We start from the raw sequence: 20,022 nt of genomic DNA, 5'->3' as shown, positions 1-20,022 counted from the left end.
CTGGCACTTAGCTTTATACGTTACCGAGAATTGCTTTGCTCCATGATTTCTGTACTATTGCCAACATTTTCTGTGTAATAAAAAAATCTATTATTATGTATTGGGTACCCTTGGGGTTGAGACTCTCATGGAATACACTTAAGAAAAGCGTGCAACCACTTTTCAACGTTTCACGTCTATAAAAATAAGACATTTGAACTCTAATCATTTTTCTGCTTACTGCCACAGTAAAAATTAGAATGTACTCTTTTCACAGATGAGGTACATTCAGTTGAGATTGACATTTTTCTTACATCTTTATGCTTGCCAGTCTCTAGGTTTTTCTCATGAGGTTAGGAAGGTTGGGCCACCTGCTCAATCACAATACTCCTGTGCCAATACCAGACACCTCAAGACAGATAGAGTCAAGGCTCTCCAATTTTATGTATTTGGCCACTATATGAAGCTATGATTAACGCAGGAGAATTCCAGAAACCTTTTTAATATTAAGACGCATACCTTTAGATGCAGGAAAATTTTTTTGAAATGTAACTTTTTAGCAAGAAACTGATCAACAGTTTGATTACAATTAAAAAGCAAATATAAGAATTTTGTTCAGCATCTTAGTGCATCTTTTTTTTTTTTTTTAAATGCACATGAATATCTTATGGAGTTGCACAGGGTAAGAATCTCTGAGAACGTACTTTTTTTGTATGAAGAGTTAAGAACTCACTTTGTAGAACCTCACAAAGAGTGAGAGTACAGAACTGTGCCCTTCTAACCTTTGCCTCCTTTGGTGCTATCACAATGCTTGAACACAAATACTTAAATGTTCACTAAATTCAACTGGGGAGGTTATATGGACACACCAAAAACTCTTGATTAGCATATACTACAGAATCTAGTTACATAGTTTCAAAGACAGGAACAGATCTTTATTCAGTGAGGTAGATAGAAATACTCAAAAGTAAACTCAAAAGTAAAGCATATTCTGAAATGTCCACACATGGATTTATAATGTATTTCTGAATATACACAGTCAATGTTAAATGTTTTCCTAACATTCGTCTATTCCAACAGTCTTCAATATTTAGCATACCTTTATTAAAGATTCTTATTTAGCCAAAGTAAACACTAAAATGATATAAGGCAAAATAATTCATTTTATTTCTTAAATATCTATGTATGTACAATCATAAAAATGTTCATGCATTATAACTCATGAGATACTATACTTTCACATTTATTAAAAATTAAAAATCTTTGGAAATCTAATTACTTATGAAGAAATTAATGGCTGATCAAAAAACATATTACTATTATTAGCTTAAGATTATATCATAATCATGAATAGCATTTCATCATGAATACCTTCATTTTACTTTTAAAATTATACTTACAGTTTTAGATTAAAATCTCATATTGAGGCAGTAAGACTTTACTTCAAATTACAGTCACATATGGAAGGGAGCTTTTGATTCAAGGTTTCATTATGGTCCATAGTATAAAGATATATTTTCATGAGGGGTACATGATGGATAGCCAGCAAAAGAAATATGCTAGCAGAGGGTAGTAAATTGCCAACTAAGCATGCACTGAACCAACAGACTACTTTAGAACATGGTAAGTCCTTGATTATTGCCAGCTTTTCTATAATGTTCAGGTTCTCAAAGGTCACTGAATTTTATAATTATCTCCAAACAATTTTCTTCATGGTCATTTAAGCTTTGTCTAAACAGCTGGGTATGTTGCCAAGCAACAACACCATCTCCTCTGCTTAATTCTGCTTCCAAAATAACTTCAGTGGCACCAGAAAAATCATGATAGGGGCGAAGAGTTTTGTCTGTTGGAGGAAAAAAAATAATTAACACTTCGCTTTTAGTAACTTAAAGAATATAAAGAGATAGATTTGGAATACGTATTTTATACCTAACCTGTAGGTAAAATCAACTCTTAAAAAAATAAATACAAATTATTCCTTACAGAGGAAATATGTCTTTTGAAACAAAGAAATGACTTTTCTTCATCCATTTGTGTTTCACAATAAAAACAAACAGTTCTATTAGAAGAGGTTATAGAGATTTTAATTTTAATTTTTTTTTCTGCAGTTATATGAATGACTCTTGGGTATGAAAAGCTCAAATAAGTACCATTATTCTTCAGAGTGTTAAATATACTCATCATGATTAATTCTCCATTCAAATGCTTACCGCCTGACAGTTCTACTTGGGCTGCTTCAGATCGCAATTTCCATTGTATTGTTCCAGTCTGAAAGGTTTGACTACTTGTTCTAATGGAAATGCTATCTACTTTTAGGCCAACTGACCCACACTCCAACTTCCAGGAAATATAAGCATAAGATGATCCTTCCCTTCGGGCTAAATACACCTACAAAGGAGGAGGAGAACAAAGAATTGTCATGAAGAATAAAATAGTGCAGAAAACACATATAGTCAGTCCTACTGTCATGATTATTAAAAACCTAATTTCTTCCCCACTGAGGAGATTTTCACTGTTAACATTCTGCATTTTATCAGCAATTTTCCCTATAGTGTATTTTGCTCCGGAAGAAAGATACTTGGGATACAGGTGCTCCGGTAAGTATAGCCCTAAGGGGTAGATGTTAACCAAATTTTAGTAAATCTTATTTTCTTTTCAATTAGTTAAGTCCAGCTATTAGATATGAACTTGATGATGAGCCCTGCTGAAAATGAAGAATCCTTTTAAATGCAATTATTCTTTATCTTCTTTTCTAAGTCTGGATTTTCAGATAAGCTTTCCCAGAGCGGGATGGGCTATCCAAGTCAAGAAGGCAACTGAGTCATTCTTAGGTAATGGCTTAGAATGTAGTTTTCATGCTGCCTCTCTACAAAGTATGCTCCCATTCCTTCACTATCAGAGACCCTTATCACTTTAAATGTATACTGTTTAAGGCATCCAAGTTTATTGGCTGCTTCCAGCTCATCTTCGCTCATAGTTTCATCCACATTCTAGAAAATGTGCACGTGAACACTGACATCACAGCCTTGGTCTTTCACAGGTAACTTCATTCACCCAGGCTCAAACCCCTAAGAATCTGACTCTTTATTCACTTATCCCTCATGCTCAAACTCACACAGTAACTCATGCATTTCTTTGAAGTAAGTCTCAAAAAAGACCTGTCCTCATTTATACCATACTTACCACTATAGTCATGACTTAATGCTCATCTCTCTCCAACTGCCTAATTAACATTTTTAAAAACCCACTTCCTTCCTACATTTGCATAGTTTAGAATGTACAGTAAGCAACTGGCTCCAGCTTTAAATCCAAACTCTCAGCTTTCAGTCCTTCACAGAATTTCACCCCACTGTGAACTGCCAATAATTCTCCACCCAAATGTAAGTTATATCAGATGAACTTAGTATGATCTTAACCAAATCACACATTTTCTGGGGGCACAGGCTCGGGATTCATATGGATTTAATAAATAGTATTTAAGTAAAAGTCTGCATACACAACCTATTCTTTTAGAAACCTCTAACTAAATCTCAGGACAAACACAAGTACCATATGACACATCTGCCATGGAAATGTCCTACTACCTGTTTTTAGTCATCAAGTAAAAAAAATCAATCACTGCTAGTATTCTGATATTCTATTCCACTTCACAACCTATCGTTCTTCTTCCAGGTTAAATATGTCAGCTAATTTAATTGGAAAGTTTTTAGAATCAGTGAGCCAGAGGTTATCAACAATTAAAAACAATCACTCCCCAAGGAAAATGATTTAAATTCTTTAGACTAGATTGTACGGGATGGCACACCTAGATGTATGGAAGTGTCTACTGCTCCACTCAAGTTCAGGGCAACCTCACTGTAACCTCCTCTAATGTCCATATTCCTATTGCAGTGCTCCTCCTACACCTGTCTGTGAGGAGAACCTGGGGCTATTGACCAGTGCTCCCTGGGAGTCACTGGTTCCATCTATCCTAAACTACTGGCCATCTATGGATTACCTATAATTACTACTTCAAAGGTGTGGATAGTAAAGGGGATTAACTGTAAAAGATGAGCCCAACAGTAGGGTTATTGGAAGAAAGGTGGTTGTAAAAAACAGACTGGGGAAAAGAAATCTTAAGACAAATACACTTAGATTTATGTCTCAGTATATGCTTTTTTATGTCTTGTGTCTTTTTTAAGAGCTCAGTGGTTTCAAATGATCCCCTCCCCCGCAAAAGTGGGGGTATAAAATACGACAGATTCAAGTCAGGTTAATTCAAATTCCTAGCTTACCCTCAGAATTGTCTTAGTTATACCACATGGGTCTAGGCCACAACTGTGGTTTTAACTGTCATAACAAGGTTTATTATAGCTGTTGAAAATGTCTGAGAGAGTTGCTTATTCTAAAACATACATTTTTCAGTCATAAAGGCATCAGCTTTTAAGACGCTAAAAAACTAAAGGATAGGATAGAATTCACCACAGAATTCTTAAATGCTTAAATAAACATTCAAACACATTGTGAGCAAATAAAAGGTCTCTCAGGCTAAAGAAACAGTATATGGAAATAAAACAGACTCTACTGATACTGAAAATTCCTGTCATCTTTTTCTTACAATATATTCCGTCTGTACCATTTTAACCAACTAATTTTAACCTAGCATTTTTAGAGGTGGAAGTTATCAAGAACATGTATACTCAGTCTGGTAACTCAAATGTACCCAAACAGTAAGATTTTTATAAACACCAATTATAGTCCTTTCTATGTGTAATAGCAACAGAACCGGTAATTGTAATTCATTTAGGAGAAAAAATATTTTACAAGCTTTTAAATATTCAATTGTTTGGTCTAGAGAAAAAAAAAACTTTTTTTTTTTACTATTAGGTGTTCCTCACTTTCTTGAGTTATCTTAGACAAATGTTTGCCTGTCAGCTTTTTAATTCATTTGTATCATTTACTGTGTGCAGCTCTACATGTTTGGTTTTTCAGTTCTGGGGACTACCAAGAGCTACCTTACTTTAGCAGCAGGAAGAGTAAAATCAGAAGTCATGGACTTTACCCCTACAGACCTGAAATCTATACAGTACGCCACCCCCTCCCTCTAGTGACCCATCCTTGCCTGTTTTTTGGCAAGTGTAAGGCATATAGTACAGGCAGATCACAACGTGTGGGTGAGAATAAGACCAGTCTGTGTATAGCTTAAGGTCTCAGCTATGCCACTAACAAGGGACACAACAGAAACTTATCCTTTGTGTTATGGCTGTTACCACTATTTTCAAAACTGAGAACAATTTGCATGTGAGCTTCTTTATGCTCTATGTTTTTCATAGTCTATAGAAGATCCTCACTTAAAGATTTTCTGATCACTATATGCCAGGCTCTTCTGTCCACTGCTATGGTTTTCTGGAAGTTTGGTTTGTACTGCACTGTTGAAGCTGTTCTTTGCTCTGCTCTTAAAATGATTTTTCTGCTTAGCCTGTTAAGATTAACTCTAGTTAAAAAACAAAAAAAGGATTAGCTTAATTAAGTTTACTGTGCAGCACTCTGCACGTATTCCTACACATATCTAATGAAACAAGTTGCATTTCAATTGATTTTAATTTAATGCTGGTAAACTGGTATTGCTCATGATTCTTATTTTTGGTTATTCCATTTTATCACTGCAATCAAACATTACTCACTGTCCCCACTGTATTTACATCTTTCTGTACTATGCTTATTTTTTCTATCTGCAGCCTCTGTAATTATCTCTGGATCATTAGTGTGAGCATGTCCTTCTCTTGCATGAAATCTTTCATGGTTTCCTGTTGCATAACTGCAAGGTAATCAAAGTCCTTGGGACCTGACCACTATTCACCTCTCTAGTCTCACTTCCCATTCTTCTTCCCCATATTCCTTACAACTTACTCTTCCCTGAATATACTAGGTGTTTCTCACCCCAGTGCTTTTGCACATGCTACATCTCCTGTTCCCTTCTTCTATATTCTGTCTCTACACTGAGAAACTCTGCCTTTGCCTCCTTCTCCAAAAGCCTACTCAGGTATTACTTCCTCTGCAAGGTCATCATCTCTGACTCAAGAAGGCACACTGGCTCTTCCTTCTGTCTTCTTTCCCTTAGAGTCACAAACAAACCCATATTCTTCTAGGACTTATCTCACTAATCTAAACAACGGGCCCACATGTCTTTCTCCTTCACTAGTCTATGCTCACCTTGAGGCCTGACTCCTAATTTATCATTACAATCTAAGTGCCAAACACAATGTCTGACAATGCACATTTACTGAATGACTAAATGAATCAATTCTTGACATAATGCCATGTACCAAAAAGTGCTAAAGTGACTCTAGTGACAAAGATGATACTTTACAAAAATGCAAAGTACTTAAGAACATGCCAAGGGATCGTCTGAATGAAGACAGAGCATCTTTGACAGTCTACACAGTCTTACACAGTCTGAGGGTGGTGTAGAATTTATGCCATATGCATTCAAACATTTTTCTTACATTCAGTAATCTTTACTAAACATTTATCAGGCACTATGCTAGATATATGCATACTGAAAGTACAAGTGAGTAGAAAAAGACAAAGCCTTTTCTTTGAGAATGTTTACAATTCCGGCAGGACAGAGACAAACATCTGTTCTTAAACAAATTTGTTAAATAAATGTCATGAAGGAGCGGTACATGAACAGTGAATAAATAAAGGGGGAAATGGATCCAGTTAGCTGGGACTAGAGGGAGTGAGGCTTACACTCAGTTCCAAACAAAGGAATAAGTGAATCTAACACAAAGGAAAGTAAAAGGGGCTCTGTGCAGAAGGCAGAAGGGCAGTCCAACTGCAACGTAGAGCAAGCGGATAGCATGGTGCAAGGCAAGGCCAGAGAAGAAAGCAGAGGCCAGACTCAGAAGAGACTTGAGCTCTTTCTTACTCTACGAGCACTTAGTAATGACTGGGGTTTGGGAAATGCTTTTCTGGCTTAACAGCATGGAAAAAACCTGTGAGATCCAGGAAGACTAATTAGGAAGCTATTAACACTTTTATCAAGGTGTTATCATTTGCCTCCTAAAAGATATAGTGGTCTTTTTGATTCAGCTTTTTATACTCCTTCCAAACTAGACGTCACTGAACTGAGTATCTGCCAAATAGTAACACTTAGTAAGTCTCCACAATCCTGGGAGGCTAATTCTGAGACAGTAAGAATCTGTTCTAAATATCTGAGGGCAAGCTGCATGATATCTGTCAGGATTCCACCCTGGAGGTTACTGAGGAAAGGTGTGGTGGGAAATAGGCTTCTTCTATTTAGTGGAGCTAGAGAATCTCTAATTGGGAACATGCTAATACAAAACTAAAAATACTGACTTAGGTAGAAAATTCAATGTTTCAATGGCAATATATTACTTCTAGGTTATCAGACTCTGGAAGTGTAATGAAGATTCTCATATTTTCTTCATATTATAACTTGAAACAGATTCACTCAAGTTTTAAAAGTGATGTCCTCTGTATAGGTACATCAAGGCATAAGCTTTAATTGAGTGGGAGTCTGTTTTTTATTTAATGGCCTCCGCATCTCATTTACAATATTTAAATCTTACTTATAAATACACCCTCTGGCTACAATGGTCTATTTAGAGAACTCCAAAACATGCCATGTACTCCATGCCTTTCCCCTGCTGTTCTCTTGCTCCATGAACACCTACTCATCCTTCAGCGTCCAGCTCAAATGTCGCTTGCTCTGTGGAGCTTTCCCCAACTCCCACAGCCAGAGCTAATTACTCCCTCCTCGGTGTTTCCATAGCAATGTGTTGATATCCTTATTATAGCACTCTGCATCATGGGTAAGATGGCTGTTTATGCTTTGGCTTCCCCTGTTAGACTGTGAGGGTAGACACTGTATCTTTATCTTTTTATCCATGTAGCTGAGACAATGCCTGATATTAACAGGCATTCAATAAATGTTTGCTGATGAACAAATGAGTAAGACAGAGAAGAAATATTACATAGAATCGACCTGTTTCTCATCACACCAAATTTTCTGCAGAAAGTCATTATTTTCTCCATTAACTTTCTCCATTAACACTGCTGGTGAGGGAGAAGGGCATACTCTTTCATTAGTTTCAGAAGGGTAGCTTAGTCCTTGGATACGTAACATGTCTATGCTATCCTGCTTTCTGTTCAGAACAATCTTTGGGATAAGGATAGTCTTCCTGAGAAGTTCGTCCACTCTCATCAACTATATTGTCAATTACAGATAACAGACATCTTAAAATTTTCAATTTGATCTTCTTCTATTTTTTATGTTCTTCAACTCAAGAAGAAAAGTCCTAAACCTACAATTATAATAATGTTGTAAACCATTCTTAGTTTAATACAAAAAGATCACCAATATAAGCACCAAGGTAAATTGTAGAACAAAAACATGACTGGAAAAAAAGGCAGGGATCCTGTCTCTGTACGTCTTCTGTATTCAATGCCTAGAACAGTGATAAGCATAAACACTAGCAGCTGTTAACCCATGACTCACTTTTTAAATCTAGCCAATGTGTCTTACAAATGAGAAACTTCCCTTCCTACTCAAAAATCTTGGGAAGTCAACTTTAAAAGCTTCCTATAAGTTAATGAACTCCTATGAAAATCTATCAATAATATGGTTCGATGTACTGAGGTCATGTGCATAATTTTGTGTTCATTTTTGGTGTGTATCTAAGGGGAGGGCAGTTTAAAGGCAAAGCTTCTACTTGTAACAGATAGCCTGTGACAACAATGCAGGTTGATATAAGTAAACTACTAGTCCTAGCATCTGTATCTTTATTCTTTAGGGCATGGAGAAGAAATAACCAATGTTGCTGCTCAATCATCTGCATTCTTATTAAATGAAAGTGTGTTAAATGGTTAACTCTTGGGACTTCAGGTTAAATGTTACAGTCCCCAGTAGCCTGCTTTAGTAGGTAATCAATAAGTACCTATCAAGGAATTAAATAACACTGTATTTTATACACTCATGCAAAAATTAGTCATGAGTTGGCCATACATTTATTTTTCCCCACGAATGAATTAATTTCAGCCTCTTTAATGAAAATGGATGCTTCCTTGATACAAATGCACAAATTTCTTAGGGACTTTTGATTAAACGTTGGGAGGATTTTCTTTTACAGGTTTGAGTATTATTAAAATTTTGATAGATCAGTTTTCACTTTACATACATAGTTTTTTTTGATAGATCAGTTTTCACTTTACATACACAGTTTTCACTGAAACAATCTACATTTGTTTAAACAATGACAAAGTTTTTAAATAGTCTCATGCATGAAATTACCATGTTCCAGTCTGTTTCAACTTTTCTGAATATGGATTCCATTTTCCACACACCATTCTCCCATCCAGAAATGGTTTGATTATTATTTGAAACTCGGACATAACAATCTTTCACAATATTATAACAAAGGTGGAGTTGTTTCGAAATCTTCTCATTTTCAGAGGGAATGAACAGAGTTTCTTTTCTCTTAAAAAAAGAAAGCAGAATTACTTTTCAAAATAATGGAAGACTCCACATAGTAATGAAAGTGATTTCCTAGAAATTGGGGTAAATTAGGATATGTCACCTTCTTGCTTAACTCACTCCAACAACTTCTACTGTACTTAAACTCCAAACCTTTATACTAGGACTCTAAATGCTCTATTCCCTACTTACTTCTCCAATCAATCTCAAGTTACTCTTCCATTAGCTCCTCAAAAAGGTCCATCCAGGTACTTCCAGCTCAGGTCCCTGACACATACTCTTCTTTCTACTCTCCTTATACTTGGTTCTTTCTCATCCTTCTGGCCTCAACTTAAAGCAACATCGGGTGCTAGGTATTAATTAAACAATAAGAAAACTTCAAATGTACAAGAATCAATAAGCAGAATATAAAACATCTTAGAAACAAAAAAAGTGTGTGTGTGTGTGTATACATCACTGTCAGCATTATTAAAATAGTAACATTAAATGTATGAAAAAGATAATTCCCTAGTGGAAACTGTGATATTACTTGATATTACTGTCAAACAGGTAAAGAAAAAAAGCAGCTTATTTTTAGAAAATGGTTTATAATCATGAATGACCAAGTGTGTAACAAAACTTCCCAGTTCTTTTCCTCTTTATCAAATATATTCTAGGGTACTGGGGCACCTGGGTGGCTCAGTCAGTTGGATGGCTGCCTTCGGCTCAGGTCATGATCCCAATGTGGGATCAAGTCCCGCATTGGGCTCCCTTCTTGGTGGAGAGCCTGCTTCTCCCTGTCCCTCTGCCTGCCACTCCGCCTACTTGTGCTCTCTATCTTTCTGTCAGGTAAATAAATAAAACCTTAATAAACGTATTTTAGGGTATCGACATAAACCAAATGGAAATAAAATTTAAAAGTAGCATTATCTACTCAATAAAAAGGATAACTAGTTACCAAAGGGAAAAGATAGATATTTATGCTACTGATCATAATCATATATGCAACTGAATAATCTGGAGTAAGAATAACATTAATATTTCGCAAAATCTTCTGTTTTTTTAAAGATTTTATTTTTTTATTTTTTTAAAAGATTTTGTTTATTTATTTATTTGACAGACAGAGATCACAAGTAGGCAGAGAGGCAGGCAGAGAGAGAGGAGGAAGCAGGCTCCCTGCTGAGCAGAGAGCCTAATGTGGGGCTCGATCCCAGGACCCTGGGATCATGACCTGAGCTGAAGGCAGAGGCTTTAACCCACTGAGCCACCCAGGCGCCCTGATTTTATTTTTTTATTAGAGAGAGCAAGTAGGTGGTGGGAGGAGCAGAGGGAGAGGGACAAACACACTCTGCACTGAGGCAGAGCCTGATGTGGAGCTTGATCTCACAACCCTGAGTTCATGGCCTGAACAGAAATCAAGAGTTGGATGCTCAACTGACACAGCCAGCCAGGTAGCCCTCATAAAATCTTTTAAATCTAAGATTAAGATAAAACTTTTCTCTCCAGAAATAATATCACCGTTTCCTTCTTTTTCCAAATGATTTCAAGGTACAGTTTCATCATTTTTTAAGACTAACATTTTTTATTATTCAATTTACTCTTAAAGTGTTGGTGGTATAGTGGTGAGCATAGCTGTCTTTCAATTTACTTTTAAAATAAATATCTACTTCTAAAGAGGAAAATGATTTTTTAAATCCATGTCTGTAATGGTCTCCAGTAACTGGGAAATTTAAAAAGAAATTTCAAAAGGGAAGACAATCTGGGCATATGACCCAATTCATATTTTTAAAGTTTAATCAACTTACATGCCATACAAGAGGAAGCATATCCGTCCATAAAAAGAAAAAAGAATGAAGACCTAATATCGATGTTTTATTTAAACTGAACACAGCTGTGAATTAAATTAGCTCTTTTAAACTGGCTTCATTTAGATTTAAACTTGTAACTTGCACTGCATCAGCAGTGATTTGAATTATCTGTTGAATTTAGATCTTGTAATTCTGTGGCTGAACCAACACTTTCAACTGTCTCTTAAAGATGATGAAATAAATTAAAAAGCAAACATAAAGTTTACTGGGGATAATTCACCCATTTTGGACATATTCTTTTATTGGAGAAATGAGCGGCAATAATGGCAAATTTAGAAAAAGTAGATATAAAACTCTAATTTATTTGGAATTCTGATATGATACAGTGATGGGTTATTTTCCATCTAAGCATTTTTCATTACATATCTTCTTAGACATTTATATAAAATACTCAGTAGTGATCGACTTTGAATTCCCTAAGGGCAAGGGACAGGTCTACTGTACTTCCTTAATATCCATTACAGAGCACATTGTTTTTCACCTAGCCCCTAATAAAGGCATATTTCCTCTGTTCATTATTTAATTTTGGGTCATTAATCAAGACATAATGTCTTAATATAAATTTGACAATAGTAATCCCACCAGAGATGATAATTTCTAGCTAATATGAGATGTATATAATAAGTATATAAGAAATAAACACTTTCATCCACTGAATTACCCAGAGTCTATTATTTTTCTCACGGTACTATATGTGTATGTATATATATATATACATGAAAACAGGTAAACAAGTTCCTCTAAAACGTATAAAATCTTATTTTGAAAAACTTGAACAGGCATTTCCCAAAAGAGGATATCCAAAATTTAAGGAACAGGCATTCAACTTCATTAGTCATCACCAAAATGCAAAGTAAAATCATAATGTAATACTACTACATACATAATGTAATACTACTACTACATACTACCAACTGCTAAAATGAAAAAGACAATACCAACTACAGGTAAAGATGTGGAAAATTCTCATACACTGCTGGTGAGAGTGTAAACTGGCAAAACCACTGGGGAAAGCTGCTTGGCAGTATTCACCAAGGCTGAACACACTCCTAGCTCCTACTCGACCACCTAGCAATTCCACTCCTAGGTATATACCTAACTCAAACGGATAAATACATTCACCTAAAATGTGTATAAATTGTCTACAGCAGTATGATTTTTAACAGTCAAAACCCAGAAACAGCCCAAATATCCATCAAAGGTGGCATGGATAAATTACATTTATACAATGGAATATTATAGAGCAATGAGAATAAACGTGCCATAAAAAAGCATTAACAACAAAAAAAAAACAAAAACAAAACTGCAGCATCAAGTTTGAATTTCATAAAATAATGTTGAGAAAAAAGTATTCACATGAGTATGTATGGTATAATTCCAGTTACATAAAGCACAATAACAGGCAATACTAATCTATGATGTTAGAAACCACAATAATGGTTATTCTTAGTGGTGGCAGAAGTGACTGGAAGGGAACAGATGGTTATTCCTTGGATTCTGGTGGCCTATTCCTCAGGCTGGTTGGTGGTTATGTGGGTGCTCAATATGAAAATCTGGTAAGCTCTACATTTATAATTTGTGAATTTTTCTGTACGTACTTCAGTAACAGTTACATTCTACTGAAAACATAGAAAAATGTTATTTTAAAATGCCTTGCTAACTACTGCATGTGGATATACTATGCCAATCAATTACTGGTTCTTTCAAATGTTTGTGTTTTTCAATAATTACTCTAAAAAGTTCATTGGAAGGTCATGGCCTGGGGCACCTGGGTGGCTCAGCAGGTTAAGTGTCTGCCTTTGGCTCAGGTCATGATCCCAGGGTCCTGGGATAGAGCCCTGCCTTAGGTTCCCTGCTCAGCAGAGAGCCTGCTTCTCCCTCTCCCTCTGCCTGCAGCTCCCCTTGCTTGTGCTCTACAAAATGAATAAATAAAATCTTAAAAAAAAAAAAAAAAAAAGGTCATGCCCAATGCATTTTTCTATAAGCAAAGAGCACAGTACTGGAAGCAATAGAGAAGATTAGAATTAAATACCTCTAGACCCATTTCACCGCGGGCTACTCTCCAAGCCACTGACCCAGATATTCTTCCACCAAGTTCTCCAGGTTTAGGGGTTTTGGGAGATATAAATTCAACAAGCTCCACAATAATCCTCTGGAGAAGTTCTTTTCTTCTGTTTTCTGACAGAGATATTTGCCTCTGTAATTCATATTTTAAAAGAAGTCATTAAGATTAGGGAAATGTAGAGGTCTGCCTCTAAGAAAGAATATACATAAAACATTTGTATTTTAATGGGATCTTGAAAGACATAACCAACTTTTTGTTCACATGTAGTTATTTGGAATGTAAGACAATGTGGAAAACTTAAAATAATTTTACAAATTTTGTGTAAAGAAATAATTTGACATCCATAGCCAACTCTTTATGACCTTTATTGTCCTAGATTTTAAAATGGAGGTAGCAACTTCTGCTTCCAGCTATGATAGACTAGCTGTGTCAGACCAACTATCCTACCAAAGAAAGGTAGCAAAAGCTGGGCAAAACATTATATGCAGGCACACATGTACAAACACCTGTTTAAATACAACAGAAAGCTACCAAGGTAACCAGAGCTAAACAAGCTAAGATCCCCAAAAAAGAAATGAATTGTGGTCAACTGAACATACTCCACTTCCTTCCCTTCCAGGCATTTGCCAATTATTAACTGGTCTGAGCCAAAGAGGGTGAGAAAGAAACCATGAAATGATATTTTACGTGCTGAAAAACACAGCAAATTTTTACATTATCACAGTACGGCGGACTAAATCAGCTGGAGTTCAAAGTCTTTCAAGGTGAGAGGCTCAAGGGCCATATATTAGAAGGTGAAATTCCAAACAGACCCAAAGACACTTCACCTTGAAACTCAATCACTGGGTTAAGGGGATCTGCCCTATCCTAACTGCTTGCCAGAAGCAAAATTAGTGGTTTGGCTTTTAAATCATAAAAAACCCCACACATGTATAATAGTAAAAAATTTCAATACTACCAAAGGGATATTAAATAAAAACTGAATCTTCCTTTTTGAACCTCTAGGGCCTTTTTCCAGAACAGTCACTGTTAACAATTTCCTGTGCCTTATTTCAAAAATTTCCATTCTTGGAGAAATGTTATAATTATATTCAAGACACAATTTCTTTGAAAAATAAAAACATACTTTTTATGTCTAGTATTACATACACTGAAATTTTGTTTCACTAAACTTTGGAAAGAGATGTTATGATAACTGAATACACAAAAAAGCCATGGTATTTAAAATAAGACCTCAAAGTTTTCAATGAACAAAAAACCATTTAACATATTAGAATATTTTTGCTTGCAAAATAATGCTGCTACTCTCAGAGTTTCAATGGGTTAAAAACTGGCCATTCCTGATTCTATAAAAACTTTAAATGTCCTCTCAAAAATGCCAAGTGCTCATACCTGTTTATTAAGTCCATTAATAGTTTCTCGAAGTAATTCTTCTTTAACCTCAGTTCTTCGGGAGATTACCTCATCATGTTTACAAGAATATCGCCAAGTGACATCAACCACCTCAAATTACAGAATACAGTATTTAACAAGAATACAACCATCAACCTTAATTTGCTAACTACCTAGAATGTATATAATTCTTAAATAGTTTTTTTAAATGCTATCCTTTTTTAAATTTTAAAACCTATTAAAAAAAAAAGAATATGCTTTTTATTTATTTTTCTAAGAGGTACACTTTCAGGAAAGCCTGTGATAAAATGAGATTTCCAGAACATTTAGTTTTTTAAAACTTATTTATAAAGTTGATTTCATAAAATTAAACAAATAAAACCTTGTTCCATTTTTATTGTATTAAATTTACATTAAAGAACTAATTTGTGACAAAGGTACAAAGACAATTTAATGGAAAAAAGAGAACATTTTCAACAAATGATGCTAGGGCAACTTGTTATTCTAAAGGAAAACAATGAACTTCAACCCACACAGTGGACTATATACAAAAATTAACTCAAAATGGATGACAGACCCAAATGTAAAACCGAAAACATAAAACTTTCAAAAGAAAACACAGGATAAAATCATTGTGGCTTGGGCTACGCAAAAATTTCTTAGATACGTCAAAAAGCACAACCCATCATTTCACCATCTATACGAATACTGAATCATTATGTTGTACACATGCAACTATATGTCTGTTATACCCCATTTAAAAAAGAAAAAAAGCACAATCCCTGAAAGAACAAATTGATTAACTGAACGTTATCAATTATGTCTCTTCAATAGTCACTGACAGAATGAAAAGACACACCAATAACAAGGAGAAAATCTTTGCAAAGCATCTACCTGGAAAATGACTTGTATGCAGAATATATGAAGAATTCTCAAAATTCAACAATAAGGAAATGAACAATCCAATTTTTAAAAAATGGGCAAAGAAGACTATGCATGGCAAATTAGCACATAAGAAGATATTCATTATTATGTCATTAGGGAAATGCAAATGAAAACCACAATGAGATACCACCTCACATCTATTAAGAAGGCTAAAATTAAAAAAACAACAACAACAAAAGCGACAACAACAACAAAAAAAACAAAACCAGATGACCATACTAAGGATATAGAAGTTAGCAAGCATATAGAGAAACTGGGAACTCTCACATACTGCTGGTGAGAATATGAAATGGCATATGACTTTGGAAAAGAGTTTAGCAGTTTTTTTCCTTCTTTCTTTCTTTTTTTTTAAGTTTAGCAGTTTCTTAAAAAGTTAAACATACACCTACCATATGATCCAGTCATTCTACTTCTAGGAATTTACCAAAGAGAAAAGACAGCATATGGCGCTATAAAGACTTGTGCATAAATATTTACAGCAACTTTACTTGAAATAGAAATAATAAAAAACTGGAAATTACCCAAATGCCCATCAACAGGTGAATGGATAAACAAACTATGGTACATGCATACAATGGAATATTCAGTAATAAAAACAATTTTTTTTATGACTTTAAAAATTTATTTTGAGAGACAGGGAGTGGAGTGAGCAAGAGAGAACATGAGTTAGGGAGGTGAAAGGGAGCAAGAAGGGGAGAAGCAGGCTCCCCACTGAGCAGGGAGCTGGACACGGGGCTCCATCCCTGGACCCTCAGATTATGACTTGACTCAAAAGCAGATGCTTAACTGACTGAACCACCCAGGTGCCCCCAAATAATAAATTATTGATACATAAGAATAACACGGATGAATCTCAAAATTATTATGCCGAGTAAAAGAAACCAGACCACGCTCACCAAAAAGAACATACACTGTATGATTTCATTTTATATAAAACTCTGGATATGCAGATTCATATATAGTGAAAGAAAGCAGATGCATGGTTGCCTAGAGAGGGGTAAGAAGGAGCGATAACAAAGGAGATAAGAAAACTTACAGGGATAGTGAGCAAGTTCACTATCTTTTTTTTTTTTTTTTTTTTTTTAATTTTATTTATTTGACACAGAGAGAGAGAGATCACAAGTAAGCAGAGAGGCAGGCAGAGAGAGAGAGGGGGAAGCAGGTTCCCCGCCAAGCAGGGAGCTGATGCGGGGCTAGATCCCAGGACCCTGAGATCATGACCTGAGCTGAAGGCAGAGGCCTAACCCACTGAGCCACCCAGGCGCCCCGTAAGTTCACTATCTTGACTATAAAGGTAATTTCATGGGTGTACACAAATGACAAAATTTATTAAATTATTTATTTTCAATATAAGCTGGTTCTTATATGTCAATTATACCTTCAAAAGCTGTCTGAAAGAAATATTTCATTCTCAGAATATAATTTTTGCGCTTATGCCTTACCTCATCCTTAGAAAATGCAATGACATAGGAAAGCTTCTTGCCCCACCCAATTTCATAAAGGAGTGGCTTATCACAGACATCTTCACAGGCGTCACAGTGCAGCCACCGCTGCTGAGAAGGAGAATAGACTTCTGTCCAGACATGGTCTACTCAAGAGACAAGAGAGCAACAGAAAGAAAGGAAATAAAAGTTAAGTTTATAAAACCAGAATTATTTCCAACAACTATCCACAAACTCTAAAGATAAGGATCACAGAAGAATTTGTAAGGGTCTAAATTTTAGTTAATAAGTCGGAGCATTTTGTGGCACACAAGACTCTTAGCATACTTGTTTAAATTTTTTTGTCTCTTTGAAATCCTTAAAAATGTTTTTGGACTATGTCCTTTAATGCGGTCAGTTTTAAGCTTAATTAAAAATAATGTGAGCTCTAACTCTAAAAAGGTGAATATACTGAACAATGGCATCAAAAATATCAGGCTCAGTCTTTGCTAATATGAAGGAGCTAATGACACTTTTGAAACTGCAGTCTCTTTTGCCCTGTAAGACCCAAACCAGTAGGAGGTCTAACAAAGGATCTCTGGTTACTGATGTTCTATATTTGATTGTAAGAGAACAGTAATTCTTAAGTGAATGTTTCATTTTATCTTAAAAAACAATAGAAACACAAGTAAAATTCTGACAAGGGAAACAACTTTTAAATATGTAGATGAGAAGAGTCATTTCTAAATAAGGACAATAAAAATTTCACATGGTTTTTATTACCCTTTTTGTATAATGAGATTTAAGCTTACTACACCTTTTACACTAATTGCTATCAAAACAAAGATTTCTAGAGCATATTACATGTTATTATTCATACAGAAAAAGCATTATTTAAAGTGTCATGGTAAACTGTTTATAAAAGAATGTTTATATTGTCATGTTTAAAGTGCCCAGCAAAATGTAAGTGTACTACAAAAATCTAGAGATTCCCCACAAAAAACTCGAGGTTGATATTCTTATTTTACAGAAGGCAAATGGAAACTCAGAATGACAATGCCAGAGAGTATCAGACAGAAAATGATGAGCCCAGACTGTAAACCCAATCTTGAAGTCTGCACAGCCCTATTGCTCTGCTCACACCATGTTTTGTACCTGTGTAATCCCAAACATAGCGAGCTTCAAACCCTAAGGCTCGGCAGCACAGTGTAAAACAATTGGCCCACTCGCCACACCGTCCACATCTTGTTTCCAAAAGTTTCTCAGGGTTATTATATCTGTTTTAAAATAATCATAAAAAAGCTTTGATTCATTAACAAAATAAAGAATTTTAAACATTTTTCATTACCTCTGTGCTAAACAGTAATATTTCTATTTTATATTTTTAAAAATTATTTTAAATTGAAATATATTTGACATACAATATTATATTAGCTTCATTTCACATTCTTAGACAGTGATTATAGAGCCAAGAATATATTATTGTTAACAGAAGCTTTGTTACTTTTGTTAATTATGTTAATTTAATTAATTTTGTTAATAGAAGCTTTAATGAAAATGATTAAACAGTGGTACAGCCTTCAAGGAGTTTACAGGCCTTAGAGAAAGAAGAAATTAACACCAAAACTAATACATGGCAGAATGTGACAAAACCATACATTAGGTCAGATTGAGTGTTATGTGAGAGTGGTTGGGAGGACAGCTTGTATTTAAACTGGGCCTTGAAGGGCAGATTAGATTTGGATAGGAAGAGATTCTCTAGAAAATCTGCTTAAAACATTGATATTATTCTAATAAGTGGTATAATTAGCTCATGCATTTAAAAGGTAAACAACTTAATAAAAATTTTAAAAACTAAGTTGAACTCAATTCTACTTAAAATACTACTTTTCTGACTAATGATTTTTTTTTTTAAGACTTTGTCAGAGAGAGAGAAAGCAAGCGAGTGAGCACACAAGTAGGGGGAGCAGCAGGCAGAGGGAGAAGCAGGCTCCCTGCTAGGGAAGAAGCCCAGTTCAGGATGTGATCCCAGGACTCTGGGATCATGACTTGAGCCAAAGGCAGACACTTAAACCAACTGAGCCACCTAGGCATCCTTCTAATGATATTTTTGATTGATTTTTTTTTCCCTTCTTAACTCCTTAAAGGTGCTTGCTAATTTGGAAGTTGTTTTTTGAAAGATGTTTGCAACAATGTTTTAAAAAGGTACTCCAATTATCAAATTATCATAAATTGGAGAACACCAAACTTTGCATACTGTGTTGAGGAGGATCTTGGTTGATAAAGCTAAACAAGAAATGGGCCCTAGCTGAGTAGAGATGCTGGCCGTGAGCTTGTGGAAGGAAGCCATTACGTGAATAAACTGGCTCGACAATGACAAGTTTGTCTTAAGTAGACGCTGTTGTTTAAACTAGCTAAATTAAATGAATTTAAAATTAAGTAGTTAAGTAATTGAAAAAAGATGTAAATTTATATGAAGAAGTAATAACCACAGAATTAGAGCATCCTATGCCTCTTCTATATACTATTTGTATCAGTTGAATGATCAGCTTAGCCTAGAATTAATAGTGTTCATCATCCCAACTCTATACATAGTTAAACAAGTTAACATTAACAAATTAACAGTTAACAAGCAAACAAGTAGAAAGGAAAACAGTAAATATCTTTGTTAGCCTGTGCCCCCTCCACACTGCATTATCAGTTTATATCTAACGGCCTAGAAAAGTTTATGAGGAAAGAGATTTAATTATTATTTTTTACCTTCCAATCTTTGCAAAGTGCCTGTGGCAAATGTATGCTGACTGAAGAAATAACCTGAATTAATTCTATGTCATTCATAGATACAAGATTCTGTATATTCCACAGGGCTGGTTCCTAGTTAGGACACAACTGAGT

The 20,022-nt window shown here is 35.1% G+C and overlaps 1 protein-coding gene across 3 annotated transcripts in view; it reads right to left on the bottom strand.

Moving 5' to 3' along the window:
- Window positions 1-598: 598 nt before the first annotated feature.
- The window catches only part of LOC111155022 (N-glycanase 1), a 61,084-nt gene continuing 41,660 nt past the window's right edge, over window positions 599-20,022 (bottom strand). The window contains exons 6-12 of one of the 3 annotated variants that reach the window (XM_022515033.1): window positions 18,283-18,404; window positions 17,460-17,581; window positions 14,762-14,872; window positions 13,337-13,501; window positions 9,275-9,460; window positions 2,190-2,367; window positions 599-1,822 (exon numbers count right to left, since the gene is read on the bottom strand). In XM_022515033.1, coding sequence (XP_022370741.1) covers window positions 1,647-1,822; window positions 2,190-2,367; window positions 9,275-9,460; window positions 13,337-13,501; window positions 14,762-14,872; window positions 17,460-17,581; window positions 18,283-18,404 — 1,060 coding nt within the window. In that variant the 3' untranslated portion in view covers window positions 599-1,646. Of the gene's footprint in view, window positions 1,823-2,189; window positions 2,368-9,274; window positions 9,461-13,336; window positions 13,502-14,761; window positions 14,873-17,148; window positions 17,295-17,459; window positions 17,582-18,282; window positions 18,405-20,022 lie in introns of all 3 variants that reach the window. The other 2 variants (XM_022515032.1, XM_022515035.1) reach the window with 2 other exon arrangements.

Source organism: Enhydra lutris, unplaced genomic scaffold, assembly GCF_002288905.1.
Source record: "Enhydra lutris kenyoni isolate GAN:26980312 unplaced genomic scaffold, ASM228890v2 scaffoldscaffold39, whole genome shotgun sequence".
Taxonomy (NCBI): domain Eukaryota; kingdom Metazoa; phylum Chordata; class Mammalia; order Carnivora; family Mustelidae; genus Enhydra; species Enhydra lutris.
This window is presented reverse-complemented; position numbering and strand designations above follow the sequence as displayed.